The sequence below is a fragment of the Eucalyptus grandis genome, chromosome 1, assembly GCF_016545825.1.
Source record: "Eucalyptus grandis isolate ANBG69807.140 chromosome 1, ASM1654582v1, whole genome shotgun sequence".
Classification (NCBI taxonomy): Eukaryota; Viridiplantae; Streptophyta; class Magnoliopsida; order Myrtales; family Myrtaceae; genus Eucalyptus; species Eucalyptus grandis.
This window is the reverse complement of record NC_052612.1, coordinates 22548470-22576332: the sequence shown is the minus strand read 5'-3', so window position 1 is coordinate 22576332 and position 27863 is coordinate 22548470. Positions and strand designations below refer to the sequence as shown.

General features: G+C 39.2%; 2 protein-coding genes and 1 long non-coding RNA gene across 4 annotated transcripts; 1 reads left to right on the top strand and 2 right to left on the bottom strand.

Annotated features, from left to right (window-relative positions):
- The first annotated feature begins 1274 nt into the window (after positions 1-1274).
- On the top strand, positions 1275-1972 carry LOC104433074. Its single transcript, XR_723463.3, has 2 exons — positions 1275-1472; positions 1556-1972. It is a non-coding gene; the product is annotated as an uncharacterized LOC104433074 (long non-coding RNA).
- A 4841-nt stretch (positions 1973-6813) lies between these two features.
- Positions 6814-10671, bottom strand: LOC104433075 (rop guanine nucleotide exchange factor 7). Of its 2 annotated transcripts, XM_039300705.1 has the most exons (8): positions 9900-10671; positions 9685-9801; positions 9262-9416; positions 8718-8792; positions 8344-8634; positions 8104-8254; positions 7898-8010; positions 6814-7639 (listed from the first exon to the last, which is right to left on the bottom strand). In XM_039300705.1, exons 1-8 carry the CDS (start codon positions 10549-10551, stop codon positions 7142-7144), a joined length of 2052 nt encoding a protein of 683 aa, XP_039156639.1. In that variant the 5' UTR covers positions 10552-10671; the 3' UTR covers positions 6814-7141. The 2 variants fall into 2 exon arrangements, with proteins under 2 accessions (XP_039156639.1, XP_010044013.2); XM_010045711.3 differs by having other exon boundaries at positions 7898-8254; positions 9900-10670.
- A 9877-nt stretch (positions 10672-20548) lies between these two features.
- On the bottom strand, positions 20549-22679 carry LOC104433077 (universal stress protein PHOS32). Its single transcript, XM_010045712.3, has 4 exons — positions 22277-22679; positions 22086-22195; positions 21893-22011; positions 20549-20830 (listed from the first exon to the last, which is right to left on the bottom strand). The coding sequence occupies exons 1-4, from the start codon at positions 22449-22451 to the stop codon at positions 20740-20742; spliced, it is 495 nt and encodes a 164-aa protein (XP_010044014.2). The 5' UTR covers positions 22452-22679; the 3' UTR covers positions 20549-20739.
- Positions 22680-27863: the final 5184 nt, after the last annotated feature.

The following is a 27863-nucleotide window of genomic DNA, read 5'->3' as shown; positions in this document are numbered from 1 at the left end:
GCTTCCTGTCCATCATCGCTCATGTTTAGCCTATTCCATCAATATTAGCGTCTGAAAACTGTGCCGGGCGGGCGAGCCGTCGTCAAAACAGATAATATCACTGCTTAGCTTGGATCCATTCGAGACTTGGCACAGCTCTTACACACTATCAAAACGTAAGACTAAAGTTAGAAGAAACAAGCAGCAATTTCCGCGAAAAGCGCTGAGATTGCATCCAAGACTTCCGAATCCCGCCACAGGAGACTAAACGCCAATTTCACTAGCGGTGAAAACAACGAGAGACGACTTGAGTCAAGAGACGGTGGATTCAACACTAAATCACGACTAATATCGTTTCGATTTTACCGCTGTCTTTATAAGTGTGGACAAGAAGGGACAGGCGAGGGGCCCCCCGCGCCAACCTTTGCGAGCACTACACATGAAGCTTCCGCTCAAGTCCGTGCGAAAGCCCCATGTAAACGCAAGGAAAGCGGAAACGTGTTGCGCGACGACTCCATCATTTGGTCTAGAAGCCCATCCCCAACCACGTAACCATCGTCCTTCTAGAAATCAATAATTGTTTAAAGGAAAATCTTCGAATAAGGGCTCCCCCAAATGAGGACTTGGAGAAGATTTTATTTAAATAATAATCTTAATTATCATTATTTTTAAATAAAAACTTGAAATGTCATCATTTTTTAAATAAAGATCTGAAATGACATTATGTCGGCCTCAAGAAAAGCCTAAACTCACCAAGTGATCGAGGACTTTTTCATCATTTTTTTTTTTTGTATTTTCTTTTATTTTTTTCTCCTTTTTTCTTTTTCTTTTTCTCTTTCCAAAAAAACTCAAAAAGGAAAAAGAAAAGGCTACAAATTTATCCCAAAAGAAAACCCAGGAGTTAGGGCTGGCCCTAGCCCTTTCACGTGTGGCTGCCGCACTACCGAGGTGTCGACACCCTCGCCTATGCTTCTTTTCTTATTTTTGTAAGTTTTAGTCAGAAAAGGAAAGAAAATAATATATTAAGGTAGAAATACTTTTAACTAGCTAATGAGGTTACGCTATTATTTGAGATTAATATTGACCACTTTAGGTCTTATTTAAAATAACGTCCAACTCAGCTTTTATTTATAAAAAAAAACGAGGGTAATCTGAATCCTTATTTTAAAAGTTTCCCTTATTTAATTCAAGCCGTATTGAACTGTTCCTTGACTGGTATTTTATTTTAAAAAGTGAATGGTAAAAGAAGGTGCTTCTCACAAGGTACACGCCTTCAGCATATAAAACCCAGCTCCCCCCTCGGAGCGAGAGGCAGGCAAACCAGAAAGTTCTCGCGGACAACAAGAAAAGAGAGAGCGAGAGAGAAAGAGCGATGGGCGTGTCCAAGCCCTCTTCTCTGCTCCTGCTGTGGCTTCTGGTCGCCGCCTCTGCATCCGACGTCGCGCAGCTCGTCGAATCGAGGACGTTGCCGAGCTTCCCATCTCAGCAACCTGGTAAGAACCTCCTTCGGATTCCGCGGTCTCGGTTCTACCCCCTTCGAATTGGTTAATTGAATTCTGTTGCGATCGGCTCGCAGGGTACTCGAAGATCCTGGCGACGCTCGGAGTCGTCTGCAAGTGTTGCGACGGCGGCGGAGAGTGTACAGTTACATGGGAAGGGTCTTGCTCCAAGCTCCAATGTCTACCGTGGAAACTAGGCTGAGGCTGAGGCGCATGCCCCCTTTTTTATCTTTCTCTTCGGTACATAGTTTGGATACATCCCCACTCGTAGAGTTAGACCGACCGCATGTATAAAGACACCTCAATTTTGATACAGCTAGAGATGTTCCAAGCTAAGTACCAAGATGCAATTTGATCGTGAATAAATATAAACAGAGTTAGAGCGAGCTCCGATGAAGTGTCCGGCGACACTAGCTTTTCATGACACTACCTTTCCCTCGCTGTTGTCATGATCAGTTTGCCTCTTTATAAATAGAAACCTTTGATTCACGCCATGACTTGTGTTCAAGCAGAGTAGTGCCTCTGTTTCATTAACCGAATCCCCTCGGGGAGGAGTTCGTAGGTAATTTCATTTACAGATACTTGTTCGAGCCACTGCTTCATAATCGATCGGGATGGCCTAGTGGGGCGGGACATTAATTTACGAATGCGAGGTCAAGAGGCTGAAATCGTCACCAGCGCTAGTATATGTGTATATCGACTTTTTGTGCATATGGGTTCTGGACATTTAATGTTCTTGTGCGAGCGAAATTACAAGTGTCATCTTGTTCAAATCTTCCCAGGAACCGGGAGTGATCTACTCCACTTGTTAACATAAACATACTCAACACTTCGCAGCAGCAGGGGACTCTTATAGTATTGGGTTGCTATGCCGGTCGCATCTTCCCATCCTCTTAATTCGTAAAAGTACCCAAAAATTGTCGAACTCGAGGAAAAACAGACAAGTAACTTATTAGGGTCACCTGAATTTCGTCGAGATAAACGGCAGTTCCTTTGCTAACGTTGTGGCGAAACGGGGGAGACTACCTTCGATGATGCAGCGGGTCGAGTGCTCCTGCAGAGTCGGTATGTCTGCGTGATGATGAAACTGAGTTTCCAAGAGCTGTGAATCGCGCGCGTCCGATTGACATGATAGCCGACCAAAAATCCTTGCCTTACAGTACGAGGTTGGAAGGCTTGCGTGGATTCCTCTAAACTTAGTAGCGTGCACGCGTGGTCGAGGCCCAAAAGCAAACGACCTGGCAACGACCAAGAAACTACGTCGACAATCAAAGCGAAAAGCCAAAGACATCACATATTTCCGTGGTTCGTGTATCCTCCTATGTTTAGAGGCCAAGGAGTTGTTTCGCAGTATTGACAAGAAGTAATTACCAGTAGAACTCCCCTACTAACAGAGTCCCCATTTATAAGAACATCTTTAAGAAACAAACACAAACAAAAAGTATCGAGAGCGCACGGTAGAAGTCCGATACCTTCTTTTTGGGAGATCGCTAAGAGGGAATCGAAATTTGAGCCGTCAATATATCTAATTGAATCTACCTTTATTCAAAAGTTTAAGTCAATAAGTTATAGGTCAATTAGAATATAATAATTACTTTAAGCCACATCAAATTTCTGATATGGATTTATTCGGAATTTAACTAATACAACTCACTCACATGTGCATCCTAACAATCTCCTACCACAATTATCTGATGTGAGATTTTTCGAGATTTCTCTAATATAATTCACTCATACGTGCATTTTAACAATCTCCCCCTCAAATGTGAACTCAGTGTTCGTTCCACTTCCCCTTAATTCGAGCATCCTTCTGCACCAACTTCCTACGAGTTCGTATTGCTACACCACAATGCTCACTTGCCCAAAAATTGCAACCATGGGCTTTGATACAAATTGTTGGGAATGCACAACAGATGTCTAACACATTTTTTTGTGGAAATCGCCAAGAAAAAGCTCAAGTTCAAGCCCATCAATATATCCAGTTAAATCTATATTTACTTAAAAGTTTAAGCCAATAAATTATTAGCTAACTAAGATATATTAATTGCTCTACACCACATCAAATCTCTAATATGGATATAGTACAAATCTATCAAAATATCCAATTAGACCCACATTTATTCGATGAGTTATTAGCCAATTAAACTATATTAACTGCTCTGCATTACATTAATTCTCCGAGATGGAATTCTTCAAGATTTCTTTAACACAACTCACTCACATGTGCATCCCAACAAAAAGTGATCTTGGATTTTACAAAGCAAGAAAAGGCCAAACACTTCAATAAGATTTTCTTGACAAATTGTAGAAGACTAGCAAATTTTAGAAAAATTGTCCAATCAATCATAAAACTATTATACGGATAACAATTCATTCTTTCCAATTTTGCCAATTTAATATCAATCATTTGTGCAAAATTTATATATAGTAATTTTAGTCATTTTTTGTCAAAAAAATACTAATGTAGTAGCGTACTGCATAGGGTGAATAGGTCAACGATGATCAAACCGCCACGTTAGCGAAGGATGCATATGTCAAAATAGAAGAATTTAAGTAGTGAGGTGGAGATCAATAAATTACATTTTTTTTTCATATTTTCTATCAAAAAAAGAATCTGCGGAGGCCCGTGAGACTCCGAATCTGTGTAAGCCAACAAGGGCATGCTTCGGCGGATCCTCGGTCACCCGAAAAGAAAAAACAAGGGTCCACGTGAATTTCTCTGCCTAAGGGCCAATAAAGTTCCCAGCTTGATGTTGGGGTTGCAGCGCACATCACAGGAAAGCTCAGACGCATAAATTGGCAGCATCACATAAAATTACGGGAGCATAACAAGTGCTTTTTTTTTTCTTTTTGTACTTATCTTTTCTGAATGTTCTGGCAAGTGGCAAGTTGAGATGATTGGTCAATTTTGTCGGTATTCTATGATCGCGATCGGCCGCCCCCACCTTCTAGAACGGGTTGGGACCTCCTTTTTGTCGTGATTAGGAAAGGACGCGAGTGGATTTGACCCTGTTCAAACTCTTATCGCACGATGGAAATAACGAAAAGGAAAAAAAGATGAAGAATACTATAGAATAATAATATTATAAACTGCGAATGGTGCGCGTGTGGTTCGTGGAAGGACCACGACAATTCGTTAAGCTGTTCGATAGGGACATAAACAGGTTCGATGGATGGCACGAATTGTATACGCGTAAGAGGAAAAAGGGGGTATCAGAAGTCAAGGGGGAAGAGGCATTTCACATCGGGTTCACATCGTATGTGCAAAGAGAAACGACGTATCTAGAAGGAAAGACTCTACTAAGATTATTAACGATTTTACTCATTCCAAGGTTGGTATGTCTGAGGAAAAGTTATTGAATTGATCTTAAATTTATTTTATATATATTTATTCCATACTAAATCTTTTAATTTAATCATTTTAATTTAAAATTTTAACACAAATATTCAATTTAATCATTTCGACTTTTTTTTTTTTTGGATAAGTAGTCCAAAACCCTTCAAACTTGTAAGGAGAATGTAATCAAATTATGAAGCTTTTGAATAGTGTAGTCATCTCTTAAAGTTGTTATCGAGGTCCAATTAAGTGCTTTCTTGAGCTAATATATATTTCAAAGTGTTATGTATGTAAGTTAATTTGGGTTGCGGTCATTTACATAGACCAAAATGTCTAGATTTTACAGATTCATGGGATTTAAAAAGTATTTCAGAGACTTTCAAATAAATATCGCGATCTTTCACACTTCTCAAAGTTTTTTGAATGGTACAACTTCATCAATTTAGTAATTTGTGTAGATGACGGACGTAAGTTTTTATGTAAGAAAAAATTTATTGGAGATTCTCCATGTATAAATAAGGAGGGAGGAGACTTGTATTTACAGTGACTATAACCATCTAGTATGGTTGTACAATTTTTAAAACTAACTATGCAAGTCTTCAAATCATGTGTGATTAGGACCTATCATTTCTAAGATCAAGAAATGTTAAGAAAGAATCTTCGCATCAAGATCCTCTTTTTAACGGAGCATACAAGTCAAAGTTGGAGTACTAAACCCATTTCATATTAGGGTGTGTTTGCTTGGGTAAAAAAAAATTCCGGGAATTAATTTTCTAAACTTTCAAACGTTTGGTTTAGTTAAAATGATCAGTATTTGAAAAATTGTTTACAATCAAAGAAAATACGCATGTCTGAAGTTAAAAAATTAAATTTCCTAACTTCAAAAAGAGAGGATTTTTCAAGAAAATAACTTTTCCCTGAAAGTATTTTCGTTTATCATGAAGTTTTCTCCGCAACAAACACAAACTTAGTTTGGTTTGGATTTAATTTTGATAGTAATTTTTCCAAAGACAAAACCTTCTAGCTCCAAGTCTTTGCAAGTGAATAACTTAGGAAAATTACCTAGTCAACCTTAAACCTGTTTTACAAATGTCAATTTAATCCAGACCTTTATTTGAAATTCAAATATAATTTTCTAGTCAATTTTCATCGGAAATCATTGATATGATGGTTTAGTAATTATCAATCGTCTCACATGGTCTCACGTGGCATGTCGCCACGTGAGTGATTTGATGAAAATTATTCTGAAGTACTACATTGTAATAAGACACAAAAACTTATAACTAAATTGGTAAAGCGGAAAAATTTTAGAACCGAACAGGTCTTTGTTAATTAAATTTAGGATGGGACAGTTTCTCGATAGTCAATAATGATGTCGAGCTTTAATGACTGAGATTTGGGGTGGGAGACTCCTGTCTAAAAGTTCACACACCCCAACACTACCCCAACACTTGCTGGGCCCGGGAATGACTCAAGCTACCGGGCTAAGCACATTATATGGGGCAAGGAGACTCATCTATATGAGTCAATACTCGAGCCCAATGAGTTCATCAAAGCATCATGCTGATGTTTAGGGAAGACCCATCAAGGTCAATGGCTGAGACGACTGATTTCACAGGAACGAACTCGATGTACATCGCAGTTCTTCTATACATTCGCTATTTATGGCTACTCTTTGTATGTTGCGCGAGTCGCCGACCCCTCCTAAACCTCCGGTGCCTTACTTAGTATACGTGCCTGGGCAGCAACAAAAGCAACAGTGATATGTCTTTGAGAACTCTCAGAAAGTTCAAATTGCTCAAATATTGTCTTTATCCAGTAGGCAAAAACAATGCAGCACCGGGATATGCCTATCTTTCCAGCATAATTTTGATGTCTGAGCTTCCACAGAAAGAGAATACAAACATAGTAATTCCAAGATCATCAGATGATTTCAACCTATCTTTAGCAGTACCTCCCGTTGGCTCATGTTTTCACTTCTGTTACTTGCGCTCAGCGTTTCAACTCATCTACCCGTAAAGCAGTAAATTGCATGCCAGTCCTTAAAGAAGAGGCTCTGCAATTCTATATGCATTGCACCATATGCAACTCAATCTCAAGGGAATTGCTGTCGCGATGGAGATTTGTAATTACAATCCCCAGATGGCCTTTAAGGTACAATGTAGTAGCATGAGCAGTCAGGCCTCAGCTTATACAAAAGATGTCACAAGTAACAGCATGATCTAAACAAACCTAGGACCTGTATATGTATACATCTAGTACAGGAGGGAATAGTTCAGAGCACTGACAGTGGCAAATCAAATTGAGAAGCCCTCTTGGTTGTTCCTTATTTGGCATGTAAATCTTCCCTCACGCGGAGCTTACCTTTGTCATAATCGGGGATTACACCACTTGGAGATGCAGATGCTTTGATGCCGACATTCGACAATGCATCTGCCTCCTCATTTGGCTTGCCAGAGTCCTTTCCTTTTGTGTCCATGGCAATATAATCTGTCAAAGCCTTTTTTTCACCTAACCCACGTTGCTGAAGCTTGCCGCTGGCAATGAAAGGAGATCTCTCGCCCCTCATGGGGCTGAAGAGACGTGCCGGAGAGAAGCTTGGTGTGGAGAAAGCCGACTTATAAGGAGTGCCCGAGAGGGGCACAGTGTATGGGATCGGAATGCTCTTGTGCGCAATCAAACTTACCTTGGAGATTGAAGGGACATTGTCGGAGTGCTTTGTCAAGTCGTCTACATAGAGTAAATCATCAATGCGAGCCACAATGTTGAATGCCAAGCTTTCTAGTACTCTCGAATAGCTCTCCAGAATGGATTTGCCCACATCCTGCGGTTGAAATGCAAAGTGGATCACTCTACTGATACATCTATATGGAAACTAAACCTAGAACACTTAGGATACTTTCCAGAGTACGAATCTTTAATATTTTTAATTTGTCACCCATCACCAATCAAAAGTCCCAACAAAAAGATTACTTGGATCTATGTTGTCAGGGTTTTCTTATGATTTTTCACAAGGGACTGAACTAATTGGAAAAACCGAAAATCGCCCACAACAAATGAATGAGAGTCCTAGATAATTTACCTTGTTGTATTGAATCTTGCTCATGTCCAAGGTGGTCTGAGGCAAGCCAGGGAACCATTGCCTCAAGCACAGCAGGAGGCTTTCTGCTCTGTCTGCAAGAAATTCTCTCTTTTCTGCATCGACCATAAGCTCCTTTACCAATCCCCATGATGACTTCGAATTAGATCTGCTAGTGCTATTGAAAGGTTTTGAATGAGTTCTCTTACGCCAAACATATATTGAGGCCTCAACACGGTTGGCAATTTCTATAGCTTGGTGTTCAGATGTAAGGTCCAGGCAATCTAGTAGACATTCAGGAGAAAACTGATCCGAGGTAATGTAGCGATATATAATATCACCTAAGCACGCTCGTCCATTCTGTAATCAGTTGAAGAAGAACTCTTAGAGACTAAATAAATTGCATTCATATGCCACATATATACATGACTGTTATATGTGCTTCATACCTTAGGAAGAGTTTCCAAGTATGAATCAGGGACTTCCATATCAGCTAAGGCAACGCTATTGATTGCCATGGCAGCTTTTAATATCTGGTTGGTGCAATCGCGTTTGTGTTGTAAATGCTTTCGAGAATCTTCACTGAGACCTCCAGCATGGACTCGAGGCACGGGAAGCCACCATTTTTCCTCTTGGCGCTGAAGGGCTCGTCGGAAAGAGGCTGATCCATCAGCCTCCAACGCCAAAATCCCTTGATCCACGTACCAAAACTCTGTGTCTTCAAAGCTGTCTAATATTTCCTGATAAAGACAAGTCATAATCCTCAGTTGTCCTTCCCCTGACTAAAAACATAGACCACTTAACCACTTGGAAGAAACCTTACAAGAAGCATATTGTCTAGCTTTCGGAGAGCCGGGAGATTCATATAAAGATCGGACCTTGGTCTGCATGTCATGACCTGAAACCCAGACAAAGAATTGAAGAAATGACTTTTGAGAAATCTCAAATCCAATTGGTCCATCAATTTTGACCAATTTCATTTCTAATCCACCAGCAAGTAGTATGGAATCATCTTGCCAAGTTGTTTACCTGAAGTGAAGCTAGCAATCACCTATTTCAAAGTGTTCATGAATTGAGACTATTTTACATGTATGGTTCTATAGCAATAATTATTGCTGTCATTTGCCGTTCTTTCTTAACCATGGATCTCTAAGTGCACATGTTCTTAACAACCACAGTGATTCTTATGCCCACAGAACACTGAAGCAGCTAAAGCAAAAAAAAATCATCCCCATCATGTCAGAGTGGAGAATTCTAGCGCTAATCAAGACTTAGAACTCACTAGAGAAATGGGATGGCAAGAAACAGGCTTTTATATGTCAAAGGATGCAATTTCATAGTGCAATTTAATAAGCAAATGGCCTTACCTCAAGCTTGCTTCCATCCGGGAATGTCTGCCACGTCGGAGTGAACTCAACAATGTGATCACTAACACAAAGAAGCCATTCCATCTCTCTTCGCCACATCGCTTTCTTCTCCGGAGGAATAGGTTCTAACCTCCAAAGTTGCCCAAACAGGGTGGCTTCACAAATGCAGTTACGAAACAAAAGATCGAACATCAGAAATGCAGGTGGAAAAACCGCCATTAGTTGAAGCATACAACAAGAGATCCATATATGAAAACTAGTTTCGCCATTTTATGTCTCAAACAACCAGTTGTCCTTCAATCAGCAATGCAGGTGGAAACCCCACTTTCTACAACAAGCTGGAGCAATCAAATTCGATGTTTAACCCAATACGCCGCAGCAATGAAGAAGAAGTTGGTAACAAATTCCAAATAGGCAACATACCACAAAGATTAGTAATGGCATTTGATATGGCCAATGCCGTGCAGACCCCATTTCCGGAACCCGACATGTCCTCTCCAAGGAGCAATTTTGAGAATCTTTCCTTCATCATCTCAACCTCTGCATCCCCCATCAACCAAACAGTAATCAGTAATAACATCAAAATAAACAAGATTTATTACAAAAATTTCAGCTTCGGTTTTTGTCTTGGTTCAAACCTGAAATTGCAGAGCCGTGTTTCTCCAACTTTTTGTCACTGGAATGGAATTTCTCCGCATCTTCCACGACGCCATTCTCACTGGCACAGTCCGACGCCGGAGCTTTGTCCACCGACCAATGCAGTACAGGAGGCGGCGAGTACGACACCTCGGAGCTGTTCTGACTCTGCTCTTCATCCCCCGTCGCTTCCGATGTCAAAAAAGCAGAGCTTGAGCTGCTCTCCCGCCTCTCTTCCTCGATCAAATCCGCAAAGATCCCAACTTCACCAACTTTCCCGCAAAACCCATCTCTCCTTCCCTCAGTGCCTTCGCTCTTGACACTCGAACCCTCCATTTCAGGACCCTCTTCTTCTTCTGCCTCTGCCTCTGCTTCGACAAGACCAGGAGAAGCATGAAACACGAAGTTGTTCACTACCATGCCATTGTAGCCAAGCCTCCTCGAGCGCGACCCACTTGATAAGCGAGCCCAGGAATGCAGCTTCCGGAAGAACTTCAAGACCAGGAGGCTGAGAGGAGATGGAGAGGTGGAGATATGGAGCGCTCTGGGCTTTGGCAGGGGCAGGCAAAACTTGAGTTGGTGGTGCGGAGTGGGAGGGTTTCTGCGTTCGGTTCCTTCTCTATCTTCTGCTTGTTGGTCGAAAGCGCCACCCATGAGATTACAACAAAGACATTTGTCTAGTAAAAATAAAAAAAAGTTGGGGAAAAGACAAGGTAATTTTGTAAAGGCCAGGGACAAAAGGAAAAAGAAAAAGAAAAAAGAAGTCAATTTTGGGTCTTCAGGGTTTTTTTAGTTGGGGGAGCTTTGCTTATTTATGTTGGCAAGGCCAGGCATGTCATGATTAGGGAAGCTTGGTTCAAACACTAGGACTCTCATCATGAGAGTCATATGGAAATGGATCGATGGAGGAGCCTATGCTGGTCCCTTCAGATGCTTCTAAGTCAATCATCATTTCCATTTCTTTAGAATATAAAATTTGTGCTTTTGAGCAAGGCAATAGTGAGATTTGTCTAAGTATTTGCTTTGTAACCTGTCATATTGTTTGATAATGTATAAGATTAATATCATGAAAAATTTCAAAATAATATACATGCGACAACAAATTAATACATTATCATAAATTTATTCTAAAATTAATTTTTTAATCATCAAAAACCCTAAACCGGTATATTTATAATAAATTTACCCTTCGTTAGTTTTTGTTAAATTGAATTAATATCATGAAAATCACAAATTAATACACTTTGGCAAATAGAGGGTAAAACCCTTAAACCGATACACTCGTTATATATCATTCAACTCAATAATTTGACAATAGAATTTTACAAAAATTAATGGCGTGTAAATTTGTCAAATGTATACTAATTTCAGATTTTTTTGTAATCAAAAAAATTGATTTTGGATTTGGTACAAACGTAGCTATTTGGAGTTTTTCATAATATTAATTCTAATATATATGTTTTTTTCAAATTTTCGTGACTTGGAATCTGATGAAGATGCTCTCGTGATGTACAATGATGCTCCAGCTATGACGATCTTGTAGTTGTAACACGTAATAAAAGTCGAAGTATCTCTTTTCACGTGTATAATTGTTACTGACAAGTCGTATGCCAAACATCTGCAGAATCGCCGCTCTTTCTTTTGCTTAAACCAGGTCTCTACGTCATAGGCAATTATATCATCCAAGAACACAATAATAAAGTAATCCAGCGAAATCGTGGAAGCAACGGATCTGCTTTGAATGATGTCTTGAAATGAAACTGGCGGCGTTTTCGAGGTGGAGGACGCCCCTTGTTTGGTCCACCAAAAAAGTTTAGTAGCTTTGGTTGCATAAGATTTTAAAGTTCTCTCTCTCTCTCTCTATATACAAATATATTCATATATATGTATATATAATGTTGGTCCCACTTTTGCTACGCTTTTTGTCGACTCCACCTTCATCTTTTTTCCTTTTTGGCCAATCTCCACCATCATTTATTATGAAAGCTCCAAAATAGAAGTTCAATTATTTAGTGAAGTAGGCAAGCACCTCATACTCTCAAATTGCAAATCTTATGGGTGTTCGAAAGATTCTCAACGCGTAAGATTGTGAGAGCATTCAATAATCTACGATTGTCGCCGACTTCAGATTGAAGGCTGACAGTGGTCACAGCACCAACAAAGCTCAGTCGAGGTGGAGGTCAATCATGCAACCTCAATCCAGTGACAATGGCCGTGCAGCCAATCTTTACTACAAAACTTGCATGGCTGGCCAGCCTGCTGTAGAGGCTCGCAGCCAGCCATGGCCCTCAAAAGCTCGAGGTTGACTTTGCATGGCCTCATTGACCTCGAGCTGTGGCTTAGGCCAAGCTCATGTGGCCAGGCCATCGCGAGCCGCATGCAACCTCATCATAAATAGAGACACGCATGTAGGGAGAGGGGCGTGGGCAACAGGCGAGGGAGATGGTATCAAGATCGGCATCGGGGTCTAGCTATGGTGTCCAACGATGGCGTCTAGCGATGAGTTGACACTGCGTGGCTCTTGATATTACTGTTGTTGTGATATTACTTTTGTTGTTGTGTATGAGAAGAGAGAAATGATGGGGTGTGAGAGCAAGAGAGGGGTTAGGTTGTAGATTTTGAATGCAAGTTTGAGGCGATGCAAAATGTAAAATTTGAAATATGAGGATAACACTTGATACCAAAAGCAAAGTTAAGGATGGATTTTGCAATTATCCCTCTATAATAAAATCCTTGTTAATCTCATGCTCGTAAATTGTGGGTCCTTAGCAGTTCGTTGCACGGGCAAATTGATAAATAATGGCATAATAAAAAAATCTTTTAAATTAGGTAAATGAGGGTGATTGGAGAATGCGAGAGAGTTCATGAAAAAATAATTGATGTTTACTTAATGATTGAAAAGGCCTCATCATGCGATAGAAAACTTAAGTTATCTTTGAGGTGATGAATTTAAAATTTCAGCTCTTTTTTATTCAATTTTACCATTTAGGAGAAGGAACGATATTTTTATTTTAGATCACGCCAACTAGTGCCTTGGGGACAATGTAAAGTACAATTAATTCAAAAATAGTTCAATTTTCAAAATGACGATTGCACATGTTACAAAAACACTTGGTATATTAGGGGTGTGCATGGTCCGAGTAGGCGGTTTCCAACCTAGAACTGAGAATCGCCTGCTAAGGACCGATTCCGAAAAATTGGAACCGGGATCCACCTGTTTGTTGCATGGATCCACACGAGAACCGGACCGCCAGTCCAATCCGATTCCCGAGTGGATCCATGGAACCAGTTAGCTCAGTTGGTCACGGCAAGGCCATCGACAACAACAGCGTCCCCTAAGCAGGGAACTATTGTAGCACAAAGTAAAAACAGAACAAGCTCGGCGTCGCTACTATTGGGCTTCCCGAATCAAGGCAGTGGCGAAATTGACGTCATCGTCAGAGGCACCCACACAGTAAAGGAGAGTAAAGGCTCGTCGAGGCAAAGACTTCCGCTGTGCAAGGCAACAATTCGTTGGTCGATGTCGCAATTTGGTGAGGTGGAAAAACAGCGGTGAGGTGCTGGATGGACACTGGTGTGGAGCTCCAACGAGGAGACCAACAGAGGTGTGGCATCAACAGCAAGGCGAACCTACAACGGATAGGGGAAACCAGAGTCGCAGGGGCTGCAGGGATCGCACGGAGGGGCGACAGAGCAGCGACGGAGGCGCAGCGACCGGTTCGGGATCTGCTGGCGTTGGTCCTCACAGCTGTAGGGGCTGTAAGGTGTCGGATTGCTGGCGAGAGGGGCTTGGAGCAGAAACAACGGCAGTGGTGCTCAGACGGAAAGTAGCAAAAGCAAAGGCGATTGCGGTGATGAGCGAGCGGGCAAAGGGTGCTCGTGGCTGCTGGCGCAGTGATCGGTGCGGAGGCGAGCTGCAACGTCACGGGTCACTGCTAGGCAGAGCAGAGGTTGTGGCGGCCGGCACGAGGGGGTAGACAGCAACGGCAAAGGAGCAGCGACGGCAGCATCGACGCTCGAGGAGGATTCGAAATGGCAATAGGAGAAACCGAGGAAGAGACAGAGACAGAGATAGAACTAAAGACAAAGAGACAGTGAGATGAGATCTAGGGTTTGTTTTAGTAATTTTTTTTTAATTAAAACTTAATCAGTCTGGTCCGGCTGGGCGGGCGAGCGGGCGGATCCGCCCATGGAACCGGGAACCAGACCGATTCCCTCAAGAACCGCCGGTTTCGGACGATTCCGATCCGGTTCCGGGCAGTCCGGGCGGTCCGGGCGGATCTCGGTTCTTTTGCACACCCCTATGGTATATTACAAACTGTAAAATTTCCTTAGTTAATTTTTTTTTTGCAGCCATGGCTCTTAATCAATTATGTAAGAAGTGCCTTGAGGTACTCTTTAATAAACGAAATATTAGTGCTCAAATACATAGTTGTTCTTTTTTATTAAATTTTTTGGCAAAGCTCCAATAAACTCTTTTGACTCTTTCGAAATTGTTTGCTACTTGGAGTGACCTAAAAAGATGCATTTTGTCACCTTTTCAAGCAAGTATTTCATGAATTTAGTACATATAATAAATTCAATTTGGACTGTCATATTTGATGAAATTCGAATGAGATCATATAAAATCCATCTTCTTTCGTGGTTTAGATTCGGTTTGGTACATACAATCGTAATCATGTAATAATTTTTCCTCCCCTTCAAAGTTCAGATTTCATAGCACAATCGACATCCGACCAAAAAATAAAATAGCACTATCGACAGAAAAAAGAAAGAAAGGAAAACCTCTTTCTATCCAATAAAGTATGAAATTTGAAAAAGCAATAAAGTCAAAGAACAAAGATACAAACGAAAGCGACGAAGAACCTTGGGTCTCGAGCATTGCGCTCCTCGCCTTGACCTTCACAAACTTTCTCATCGTTCGGTAAATAAAAACTTTTTTTATTTGGCCAAGGACAAACGTGCAACTGAGGATGCACTTCCACCAACCTACACAGCAAAAGGTAGAAAAGCAATCGCATTCTATTGCATTAAATAAATAAAATGAATGAATGAATGAATGAATAAAGAATGACTGACCAAATTAGGGTATCATGAAGATTGAAATTGGCAAATCAAAACAATTTTACAAACCAAATTTAAAATTGATGCAGTAGAAAAAGGGATGACATACCAAAAAAAAAACATGAACCAATTATATCTATGCTATTTCTTATAGTTTCTTTATAAGATATGTTATATACATGCAATCTTCTTCTACCTAATGACATAAACTTGTAGAGTTGTACTGATAATATCTAACATGATGTGTGATCTACTCTCACATCTTTCATGACACAATTTTCATATATTACATGCATGTTATTTTTAATCTTATGTTTGCAAGTTTTCACATTAACCTTATATGCAAGCGATCTTCCTTCAACTAAAATTTTAATGACGTGATAATAATCTTGCAGGAAGACAAATGTCTTCCACCTAGTATTTTAGAGCTTTTGGGTACTATTTCTCTCATGTATTCTAAAGCAGCCTGATTTATTAGTTTTCTTTCATTAAAACACACATGTCTACATATATATATATATATATATATATAATGTATATATTCATGAAGCAAATCAGTTCGAATAATAATAACCCTTTGATCATTTTGGGCAAAATAATTTCAAATATATATACTTGACTTAGCTCTAAAAAAAATTTGAAGGAAGATTCTTAATGGCCAAGTCACATAAATGATTAGCAGAAAGGTAATTATGAAGCCAGCCTGACCTAGACTCTCTCAAATGAAATTTTAAATCGATAAAATGATCATGTTTTGCAAAATGACATTACATACAAGCTATTATGAACATAAAGTACTAAGTGACCATGAAATTACAGTGATTAAAGGGGGAGTTGCGGTTGAGATCCAATAATGGCCGGACCATATAAACCCTAAAGCTCTTCTTTTAGCTTCCCTCGCAAGTGTCCGATAATTGTGCTGGTTGTTCCAACTGACACGACAATGACGGCAATCTTCTCGATCGCATCATCAACTTCTGATAGCTTGCGATGTGGACTGCTGATTTGAAGCAACAGAAGACTGGAGCCAAAGCTTACAACTTCAGGAACTTCACCAGACGGAGACAAGAGACAAACGTTGTTTGGCATTTACCTGCTTTTTCAGACTTACGTTATGATTCATATAAAGAAAATGGAAAGGATGAGAAAAGAGGGAATGAAAGTGACATAGGCGAAATTTGTTTAGGGTTTTTAGCCTTTAGGCATGCGCTGTAAAATTTCGTTTATGGTGACGATCTCATATTGATGATGCGATTTCTAAAATCCAACCTATCATTTTACCGATTTGAATTCACACATGATCATTCATGGAAAAAGATCGCTTTAATGAAACTCTACATGAACTGAGTATATGTTTAAAATGCGATTACATTACCACTTCATATCAGCATCAAAAGGAATAAAAGGACAATATAAGAGAGAAAATGGGGAAATTACTAATAAAAATCATAAATTTATTACAATTATGTCAATTTAGTTCTAAAATATATTTTTTTCACTTGAGTCATAAACATTTTGTATTTGTATCAATTCAGTTTATCCTACCAACTTTGACCAAAATCACTAATATTGACACCAACCATCCTATATGACGCGACCAACATTGACGTGCATATTTTTAATGATATTTTAACATTCTTTCGAATTTTATTTATTTGTGTATTCTTTTCTTTTCTTTTCTTTTCTTTTCTTTCTCCCTCTTTTTTTTTTTTCTACTTCCATTCCTTCTTCCAGTTGCTAGACTCATCAATCGGCTAGGACAGCAAGGTTGGCCTTGCCAATGGCCAACAAGATCAACCTCACTTGCCCTTACCTCTAGTCGGTCACTAAGGTCCAACAACAAATTGGAGTAAGAAGGAAAGGAAGAAGAAGGGAAAAAAAAACATAAAACAAAGAGAAAGAAAAGAAAAAACAAATAAATAAATAATTCTGAAAAATATTAAAGTATTATAAAAAACATATATACATCAACATCAGCCGCACCATATAAGACAACCAATGTCCACCTCAGCGATTCTTGCTAAAATTGGCTTAATAAATTGAACTAACACAAATATAAAAAGTTTAAAACTTAATTGACTTAAAAAGAAGATTTATGACTAAATAGATTTATGATTTTTTTTTTATAATTCTCCCGAGAGAAAAATTATGGCAAAACTAGGAATGAGGGGATCATTTATTGTTTCATTTTTTCTCGAAGATTGAGTGATATCCTACATAAATGTTTTGTGCAGCATTTTTTTCCAAACAGTTTAAGATTTTTAAGAAAAGAGTTTGCCTAACACGTTATTAGAACATGGACTGATGCAATTCCAATCTCAACTCTCTCTCTCTCTCTCTCTCTCTCTCTCTCTCTCTCTCTCTCTCTCTCTCTCACATATCTTTTTGCATGTTTCTCCTGTCTCTAGTTGTCAATTTGATGTGGTTATATTTAGGAGTGTGCATAGTCCTGGTGGACGATTCCCAACTTAAAACTGGGAACCGCCTGACATTTTCATAAGGGTTAAAAGCACAAGCTCATCCTAAAGGTTAATTTTTTTAGTATTAAAAATTAATATAGTATTATAACATAATCGGTCTGTTCCGGGTGGGCGGATCCACCCATGAAACAGGGACCGGACTATTATCCACCGATTCCCATAAATTGGAACTGGGAACCAAACCAATTCCCTCAAGAACCACTGGTTCTGAGTAGTTCCGGTCCAGTCTCAGGCAATCCGAGCGGATCCTAGTTCCTTTGTACACCCGTAATTATATTCACATCTCCCGCTGCACGTGTAAGGACTGATTTTATATGCAAAGGGAACGTGAAGTCATATGTTCTATGTTCGTTGTCGACCACTTGCTTAATCGTTAAAATCACTTGAAGAAACGACTTGCCGAAATGAGGGCTGCAATAAACGGGCCTTGTTGGACTCAAATTCTTTCTATTTCTCCACTCTCATTTTGTCAATGACCAGGTGTGTGGCAGTCAAAAAATGAAATCGACCCACCAAATTACTCATGCGGTGATCTTGCATTCTTTTGTCAAAGCTTGGAAACATTGGACATCGGTATCATCAATGTCCAGCCCAACTTCATTGGACAATGTTTCGAATCGTTATCATTCACTTCGGGCTTTACCAAAGAATTCGGCCCGATCATAAGCCTTGGATATCGGTATCATCAACGTCCAGTCCAACTTCATTGGATAATGTTTCGAATCATTATCATTCACTTCGGGCTTCACCGAAGAATTCGGCCCGATTATAAGCCCAAAGGATCCGAGCCAACGTTAAGGGATGAGGATTGACCTAGAAATGGTCCATTTTATGTGCAAGTCCAAATTATATAATATAAATATTTATAAAAAAGAAGAAGAAGAAGATTATGAGGACGATAAGGAAAGCGAAATAAGGGCAGATCAAATCATTCTCTGAGCACCATTGAACCGGGCCATAGCTGAAATAAGGAAGGTAACCAAGGTTCGCTAGAATATTGAAGTTAGATCAGACAAGTTTATTTCCCGGCAGCAACTTTTCTAATTTGACCCAATTTCGAAACCAACTTTTGAGGATGCACCGTGCACTGACGGACGTTGTCTAAGTGAACTGTTGGCCTCTTTGGCACACTTGACAGTTGGTGTCAAAATTGGATTGAACCCATAAATTAGTGATCCTTTGGGAAATTTGGCCTATAATTTAGCTATCAGTTTAAGGTGGAAGAGGGACTCTTTTCATGGGATTGCGTATCCATGCCTTTATTGAATCATGGCAATTCCCCAATCCGTTAGCGGTCCAGCATCCGTCATTTTGGGCGATCAGGAATCCCAAGAGCAGAGGAAATTCACTTTGCAGTCAGCCAGGCCCATCTTTTGTCTCATGTAAAACATGTCACGGCCTGTCTCATCTAAAATATCAATACATCCCAACTGAGTTATTAAGACACTAGAGAATGTAAGGTTGAGATTTGATTCCTTATTTGAAATGTCAAGAAGCCAAAGCCCATGGACCCTCCGTTTGATAATAGAAGATTGCTTAGGCCTTTTGGCCAAGTTAAAAGGGTTATCGGTGATCCATTATCCAAGAGAGGATAATCTTTGTGCAGATTAGATTCCAAAATCCCACAGATTAGGGTCCCTCCCTGCTAATTGGCTCTCTAAGCCCCCTCAAGTCCTTTGAGATTTATTATGTTTAGAGGTTAATCGGTGTTTCTCTCCTTGTTCTGCTCATTAAATGAAATCTGGTTCGATCCCACCCAAAAAAAAAAACACTATCTTACAAATCATGCTAATGTTTCAAGACCGATGCATAATATAATTCAAAGAATCATGGGGTGTCATTCCAAATGAGCCAAGTAGATATATTAATTGCTCTATTCCAGATTCATTATCTAATATGCGGTCTTGTTTTACTAACACCCTTACACATGAATTTAAAAAAAGGATCTCCCAAATGATCAATCGGTGACCGAAGTATGGCATCGCAATTAGATCTAGAGGAGAACGCCACAGATAGAGGCACACAAAGAAAAAGGGTCATTGGTTTGATGTGTCAATAGGTGAAAAAAGTTTGCACTAGTCGGCATCACATTCCGCAAGAAGAAAAGGGAGGTTCCTGTTGAGATATTCTTGTTGGGGCACAATATAAAAGCTAGCCTTGTAGTGAGGGGACTGATCTTAACATGACAAGCTCAACCATGATACCCCGTTTGGCAATATGAATTAGGTAATCGGAACGAGGAGAAATTATTGCATCTGGTGATGCATCGGAAATGCAATACATCTTTTGTGGTTTGAATTTTAGAAATAAGAAAATGGGGCTTCCACTCCTCTTCTGGTGGTTTCGTTCCCGATACCCAAGTACGTCCCGAAAGGAAGATTCGTTTGGATGCTCATGTGACACGAGGAAAGTAAATCCCCCATCGGGATTTGTTTATATAGTTATCTTCTTCATAATTTATTTGCTTGACTGTTTGAGTGAAATTAAATTGTTTTTAACATATTATGTGTTTGGATTTTCGCCTCCCTTTTTCTGATCTCCTTCCTATTTAAAAATGGAATTTTGATGCCTCAAACAAAATACACCTCTCTCAATCTGGTCGAATTCAAGCGATCGACGACGGGACTAGAGAATTTCCAAAGAATTTACTTCTTAATGACCTAATTCCAAAAAACAGTGTTAAGGAGGAATTAAACTTGAAATCTATAATACCTCCTGAGCAAAATTCCCGTGGTGTTCATTACTTGACCAACCTCTTAGAATTGGATTTCGCGATTTTCATCCAAAGAAAAGTATCTCGAGAAGACTTTGAAATTGCTTGGTACAATTTTCTTGCGGCAACTTCAGTTATGAAATGGGATTACTGTAACATGGCTATGGTAAACTCAATAAGCCTATATATATCTGGGGATTACTTTAACATGACCATGGCTCAATAGAGTCCTTTTTCGCCGGTACTTGTAAAGGTTTGATACAAAAGCTTTCGTAGCATGTATCGGCTCAACACTGCAAACCAAATCTACTTAACAATTCCTCTGTCTAAGGAAAGCATATGCATGTTTCTGCAATTCATAAAAATGGCGAGCCCTACCCAAGAACAGAAAGCATGGCTAGAAGTAATACATTGATTTCATATATGAGTAAGTTGTGTATCAATAAGATCCGGGATCACAAAGGTAGTTATTCATTAGTAGGGAAAAAAAAAAAAAAAAAAGAGGCTGGAATAAAAGATTAAAGAGAAACACTTGAGACAGATCCTATTCCTCAGGAGACCTCCTGGTCGTCAAGGTGATGACGATCAGACCTTGTTGAAGCCGGGTTCTTTGACGACGGTCACAGGACAAGGGGCGTGATTGGTCACGTAGCTGGTCACACTCCCTAATATTATCCTGCATTCAGAATCGCCATCCAACCCATTTAATGCATTGCTTTATCTACGATCGCAGCATTTAAGAATGACCAAACCAAAAAAAAAAAAAACGAATGTGATGTGCTTGGGATGGGCAAGAGATTGTTTTGTACTACAGTTCAGCATGCGTGAAATTAGTTTTGCATAAACAATTTATGTCATTTTCGGGAGATGAAATTACCGATAGTTGTGTACTATGTTAACATGATGTTTGTGGAAAATAATTTTTTTCAGTTTTAGTTAGACAAAAGGATGATGTAATAAACTTATTTGGACAGGAGCAATCGGGCCGGTTCGACCAGTAAAGTGGTCCGAATTGACCTTACCCGACCCGTTCTCAGTCCATTCTAGGAAGAACTCTCGTTTTTGAATCTTGGAACCAGCCTTTAACCGGCTTGGTCCCGTTTTTCATGTCAGAACCGTAAGCTCATCTCCGTAACCAACCAACCAAGCCGGCTGGAGACGCAACAAGGGAGAACGAAACCCTAAGACCTCCGGCTTGTATTAGGCAGCACACTAGATCACTCGACCATCATAACGTTTTTTCTTTTTTGTCACAACCAACATGACTTGACTAATCATGCGGTAAACATGAAACGTAAAACATCAATTATGTCATTCTAAAAAACAAAACCAGCCGGATCGGCTCCATCCGGTTCCATTTTTTGGATCCAAGATCTAGTAGGTAAATTCTAGATTTCGATTTCACAACCCACCTACCTCAAAACCAATTACCCCTAAAATTTATTCCGATTATATTATCTCTACCGAATCTAAGCCACCTTTTCAACCCCATTCTTCGTCCAGAAACTTCATGCTGGCAGGTACATCATATAAAGAGTAATTATAATAACATATTGCAGCAAAGTGGACAGCTGTACCTAATTAGCTAACGTAATTGGCGAGTAGTCTTATAAATTTTTCGGATTTCAAGTTCTAGTTTCTAAATATATCTTTTTCTATGACTATAATAATCCTAATTAAATCATTTTCTCTTTCTTCATATCTTTATTGAGAGAGAGAGAGAGAGAGAGAGAGTTGCCTTTTGAGGGTGCCAAGTCCCCTGCTTCCCATGACCAGAGAGTCCAGCTTCAGATCGTCAATAGCCTGAAGCAGCTTCTCCCTCGCATCCCCCCAGTACAGCTTCGTCACGATCTTCACCTGCAATATCATCGTCGCAATTGACAATCTGATCGGATTCGACGAATTCGAACTCGATGAACAAAGGATTTTACCTCTTTCTGCCGCGAGGCCGTGTCGAGCGTATCCAAAACTTCCATGTCGGTCGGAACATCGTACTTCTTCATGAGATGCGGCTCTCGGAACTCCGACAATGGAATCAGAGCTGCAACACGATCACAGTCGAATAAGTTCACATATCTATGAAAAGAACATTAACCGCGAACTCCTTAACACGTTCACTTACGTGCACCGGATTTAGACCAGAGCTGATCGCGGGACTCGTCGTTGGAGTTGGTCTTGATGTGGATGATATAGATGGTGTCGTCCTTGTTGGCGAGGTTGTCGAGGGCCCATTGCAGGGCGCACTTGCTGCTCTTGGAGAAGTCCATGGCCACGCCGATCTGTCGATCTCTCCCCATCTTCTTGATCTGCTGATCGATCTGCTTCGAGCCGGTTCTTGAACGGATGCTGAACGGGAAAGGGCCGAAAAGAAACGCGAATGGCGTGTGAGCGGTCGAGAATAAAGGCAAGAATGGATGCTGCTTTGGCGACGGGTTCTTGGGCTCTTTTTGTGATGCTTTGGCACGAAGCTAATGCTAATCAGGAAGCGAGTGCCCTTTTATAGATGGATGGAAAGATGAAGGAGGGAGAAAAGAATGACAAAATTGGATGCTTTCTTCGTCTTGGATTGAATTCCCAACTGGGCAAATGGCATTTATTCGCGCGTCAAGACTTTTCTACAAATTATGGTAAAAGAATAAATAAACATATAAATATTGATTTGCTATTGAGTGTTTAGAGGAATTCATGCATATGTGGATGTTAGATGATATATTTTATGTTGGTTATATTATCTGTAGAAGTGCTTTAAATTTTACTTTGTATATCTCAATTACATTCACTTCTTATATTATTTTTGTTTTATATTTGTTCTCTTAAAGAAATTACATTCACTTATTATATATATATATATATATTGTTAAATGAGTAGTTACAAATAAAGTGATGAAATAATGATGAGAGTGAAAGAAAGGAAAAGATGAGACTGTGGCCATTGATGCTGGGAATAAGTTTTAAAACTTTATCACCAAAATAGAATTGAGTTTTGAAACTTTAAAAAAGTGCAATCAAATCCGAAAATTTGTCAAATTTGTGCAATTAAATTATTTTGTTAACTCCGTCTAATTTAACAAAGAAAAATTCCGGCATAAATTTTTCATTTTTTTTCTTTCTCCTATGTGGCGCTGACTTGACTAAAAAAATAAAACATAAGACTAAAATGACATAATTTCAGTCCAAATTTGATTATATTTACCTAAATTTTATTATAATTAGATTGAAAAAGCTAAATTAAAAAAAAAAAAAAAAAAAAAAAAAAAAGAGAGGGAAAACCAGGTAAGGGCTCACTGCCGCCGCCGCCCCACCCGACGATGGTGAGGCGAGGTTTGCTAGCCCTTGAACAAATCTTGGAAGAAAGCCATTGACCGAGACCCGGCAACCCCGTCTGACTATTATTCCATGGTCATTGGCCCTTTCTAGTGATGGTGGCCTTCTTTTAATATTTAAATTAGTTTTTTCAACAGCAATGAGGGCCCCGCCTTCTTTTAATATTTAAATTAGTTTTTTAGTCTAATTTAAATAAAATTGGTTGCAAAAATCATATTTAGACCAAAAAACATCATTATTTTAGCTTTATGCTTTATATTTTAGCCACATTTTATGCCATGTATGAGAGAGAAAATAATAATAAAAAGTCAAATTAATATTTTCTAACAAAAAAACTTGATTATATCACTCTTATAGATAATCTTATAGGAAGAGCTTGCTATTATGTATTTTTATGATATAAAAATAGAGTCCATAAAATGGTGGGTCATTGACATTTCTGTTGTGTGTCCGCATAAGAGGTCTGGAACGGTCGCGTGCAAGAAATTTCCTGAGTCCTACTCAATAGTCCGCACCTTATTCGCGTGATCAATCGCACAACAGCTAACAATCGGGATTGGAGGTACATCCTTTCTTCGAAAATAATTTTCAAAATTTTCCGCAAAATAAATACACCCTAAATAAGACTAGACTCTGTGTAGGATTTTGGATTAAATTTGTTTTGTCAACAGCTAACAATCGGGATTGGAGGTACATCCTTTCTTCGAAAATAATTTTCAAGATTTTCCGCAAAATAAATACACCCTAAATAAGACTAGACTCTGTGTAAGATTTTGGATTAAATTTGTTTTGTCGATTAAATAGTAGAACATACGTATTCTATCTCACCCATGATAGAGGGAAACATTGTCCAAAATGTTATAGATCTATTACGCTGATATCAATTTAATCATAAGCATTTGATACTGCCAATTTAGTCCTAAATTTTTTTATAATTTGTCAATTTAGTCCAAACCTTTCAATTGTGTCAATTTAATCCTAAATATATTGACAATTTGTCAATATAGTTCTTCTGGTCAAATATTTAAGTAACAGATTTATGACTAAATTGGCAAATATTCAAAAGGTGTAGGATTAACTTAACATAATTAAAAGGTTTGCGACTAAATTGGTAAATCATCAAAAGATTTACAATTAAATTGGCATAATTAAAGATTTAGAACAAATTGAAATATTTATGACTAAATGATAGCATGTGTATAAGCATGTATTTGTAAAATGTTTTGTGCAAAAGGATGGATGAACAATCCAAAATGATAGCGTATTAGGTTGGTTTGCGAACATCGCACCTAACGAAACAAAAGTAGCTAGAAATTCGAAATGAAAATATTAACAGACTTGATTTCCAAATAATGTAAATGGTGAAATTAGAAACGACATTATGAAATATGAACATCAAAGATTCAAATATTTCCTCAAGACATCATGATTTTGTCTACATTCATGGTATATTTAGCAGCATAGGGTGGCATGGCATGCCCTAAATATTATCATCAATGTCGGCTACTGAACTCACATATAATTCGTGATACGCAATTGAGAGGGTGCAATCAAATGCGTTATTTTTCTGTTATTAGTTCATAAATACGTGATTGCGGATGTCATCTCTTTTCAAATGCAATTCGTACTTTATTTCTAAATTACACGACAAAAAACTATTCGCAGATTTTTTCAAGCTCTTCTGCTATAGCGATGGCTGAACTTTTCGTACTTTCTTAAACCCTAGAAAAATCGTTGGACGCTAATTTGGTTTGATCAAAGCATCAGAACTTTGAAAACGAGGAATATTATTACCTAACGTTCCATGGATACAATTCTACGATATCGTGGGAGACGTACTTTGCATCTCAAGTAGTCATCAAACTCAAAACCATTTGGGAGATACCTTGCGAGAAATCTTATTAAGACTTTTCATCGAAAATTTGTTTACTGAGTAGTTTGGCATTGCTCAAGCTTTGAGGATGATCATGATACAATTTAGGATAAGATTATGTAGTTGAATCCTCCCGGATCGACATAGTTGGTTGAGGCGCGGAGAAATTATGAGCTCAGGAGCTGAAGGTCATCCATTTAAAACCCACCAAAACTGCATGTAAACTGCTCAGAATTAGGGCATTATCGCTCGCAGCTTGCCCTCGGTCGTTCCTAACTCCCTTCGCATGCTCGTTCTCATTTATGTTTTTACTCATATTATTTGATGTAAAAAATGCTCTCAAGACAATTGATGCTAAGCTTACAACTATATAGGCTCATTAAAGAAAAACATATTCTTAGGTAGACTTTGAAATTGGATTGGAAAAATAGGGTAAGTTTCGAATTTATAAAACTATGAATCGGTTCCAAAGTATAATCTAAGTTTTAGGTTTAAAATTTACTCACTCTGAAATCGATCACTCCCAATAAAATTGGTTGTGGCCTTGTGGGATGGGTATGATTGCATACATCCTTTCTGTTATGGACCTAAGCCTCTTTTCGGCAGACAACCAAGGTATTAAAACTGCTACCAAGAACAAAAGTCCTCGAAGCAATAGTCTCATGACCGACTGACTTAGTATAACCTAACAGTTAGCCACGACCAAGCACATCATGTACGACCATCCATTCCCGCTAGACATGCATGTCAACCTCCGCTCGCGTCTGCATCATCTCATAAGCGATAAGTCGAACCATCTGTGATCATCCCATACGATGCATCTCAAGCTGCTTTGAAAAATCCCGACTCTTCCTTAATACCAAGAACTGCAGAAGACGATATAATTGAATGTTGAATTTTCTCACGTGCGTAGCGAAATCAAGCTTTGAACAAGTAAGACTCCAATTTGCAATTCATGGACCAAGCAGTCCCGCGTGACAGATGTCCCGATGTCAACCCATCATTCCATCTCAGCCTCTCGTTTTGGCAAAAGATCAGATATCATGTCGTTCCAGCCATTGGTCTTTCGAGACCGAGTCCAAATTTTTGTTCACATGTCGCGTGGCTAGGCTGCCTCCGATTCTGCTAACAGCACGGGGCGGAGATGGGCTATACTTGATGACAGATCAGATCAAGCCTCGAATTCAAAATGCATTTAAAATTTCTGGAGATAAGCTAGAATCGAAACAGGGATAGAGAACCTGAAAAAGGGGGAGAGAAGAAGTTGCTAGGAAACTTCCTCTTGGATGTCTTTTTGTCACTGATTTATATCGTATGGGACCACAAATCCCCCCGGCCATTCCATTCCCTTCACTGGAGCTGAGCCTCGCTAACAAAAGCTAACATTGCAGGAGATGTATAGGCATCAAAAGAGGAAGTGCTTGATGGCCATTTGTCTTGACTACATTGATCACCCACGCTCTTTTTGGTACGTACAATATAAATTTGGATATATGACGAACCTAGGAAATTCTTGAATGTGACCGGTGCAGATGGCATCGAGCGGAGAAGAACCCATGTGTACAGGTTTTCTTTTTCTTTTTTAACAGAACCCATGTGTACAGGTTAAAGAGGCTAAAAAAGCTCGAAGGGTCCCGGTAATTATGGGAACTAATTCGAGTTTGAAATTAAAGGTGATTGAGAATGGTGACAGCTACTTCAATACTGCTTCAAAAGCCAAACACTCAGCGTCACATAGAAGGTCTACTTTTATCTGGACTCTAGTACATAATCACAACCATTGATTATGTGTGGCTTATGAGATCAGCTGGTATGATGGATTCGGTCCATATGGACTCAAATTTAGACAAAAGATTCTCTACGAAAGGGGTTTTCTATCCTCGGAGGTCTCTTATGGAGGCACTAACAGCATAGACCTCACCAAAGCAAGCCCACTTCAAGAACCGAGCTGAGCCATGTCTCACTTGATAACTCCGGTTTTATGCAAATCTAAAAGTTGGGTACTTTCTTGAATAAGGTGTAATGGGCTTAAGCTTATCAACCGGGTGAATTAGGTTAAATTTAGGGGTTGAAATTTAATTCTATCCAAATTGACCCATTTTTAAGTAATAGAATTGTAGCAACTTATGCCAACCCAATCGGACTTTAATTCTTGGCATTTTTCCCCTTAAATATTGGAAATAGCATGCTAGGGAAAAAAATTTAGAGAGTAAGATATTACTAAAAAAATTGATGAATCAAGTTCTTAGAGAACATATTTTTTGGTGCTAGAAATATGTTCTAATTAAGCAAAAGAGTCCACGCCTATAAAGATATATGCGACATAAATTTCCATTCTCGTAAGCACTAAAGAGCTGAAAACACTCAAATCCATGAAGCTCTGTAACATGAAAAGGGAAAATAAGGAAACTTCATTTGTAACAATAAATGTAATTGGCGTCCTCTACCTTTCCAAACCCTAGCCTAGCGTCCACGACCCGAAAGCGAAGGTTCCAAACTTGGAAAGTGTCAT

Bases quoted from the DNA above. Each gene is read 5' to 3' on its own strand.
- LOC104433077 (XM_010045712.3), bottom strand. From the start codon at position 22,451: ATGGGGAGAGATCGACAGATCGGCGTGGCCATGGACTTCTCCAAGAGC. The intron at 22,196-22,276 runs GTAAGTGAACGT...ATCGTGTTGCAG, and splicing joins CTGGTCTAAATCCGGTGCAC to CTCTGATTCCATTGTCGGAG. The intron at 22,012-22,085 runs GTAAAATCCTTT...ATGATATTGCAG, and splicing joins CGGCCTCGCGGCAGAAAGAG to GTGAAGATCGTGACGAAGCT.
- LOC104433075 (XM_010045711.3), bottom strand. From the start codon at position 10,551: ATGGGTGGCGCTTTCGACCAACAAGCAGAAGATAGAGAAGGAACCGAA. The intron at 8,793-9,261 runs GTAAGGCCATTT...TCTGGGTTTCAG, and splicing joins CGGATGGAAGCAAGCTTGAG to GTCATGACATGCAGACCAAG. The intron at 8,255-8,343 runs GTATGAAGCACA...AACTGATTACAG, and splicing joins ACTTGGAAACTCTTCCTAAG to AATGGACGAGCGTGCTTAGG.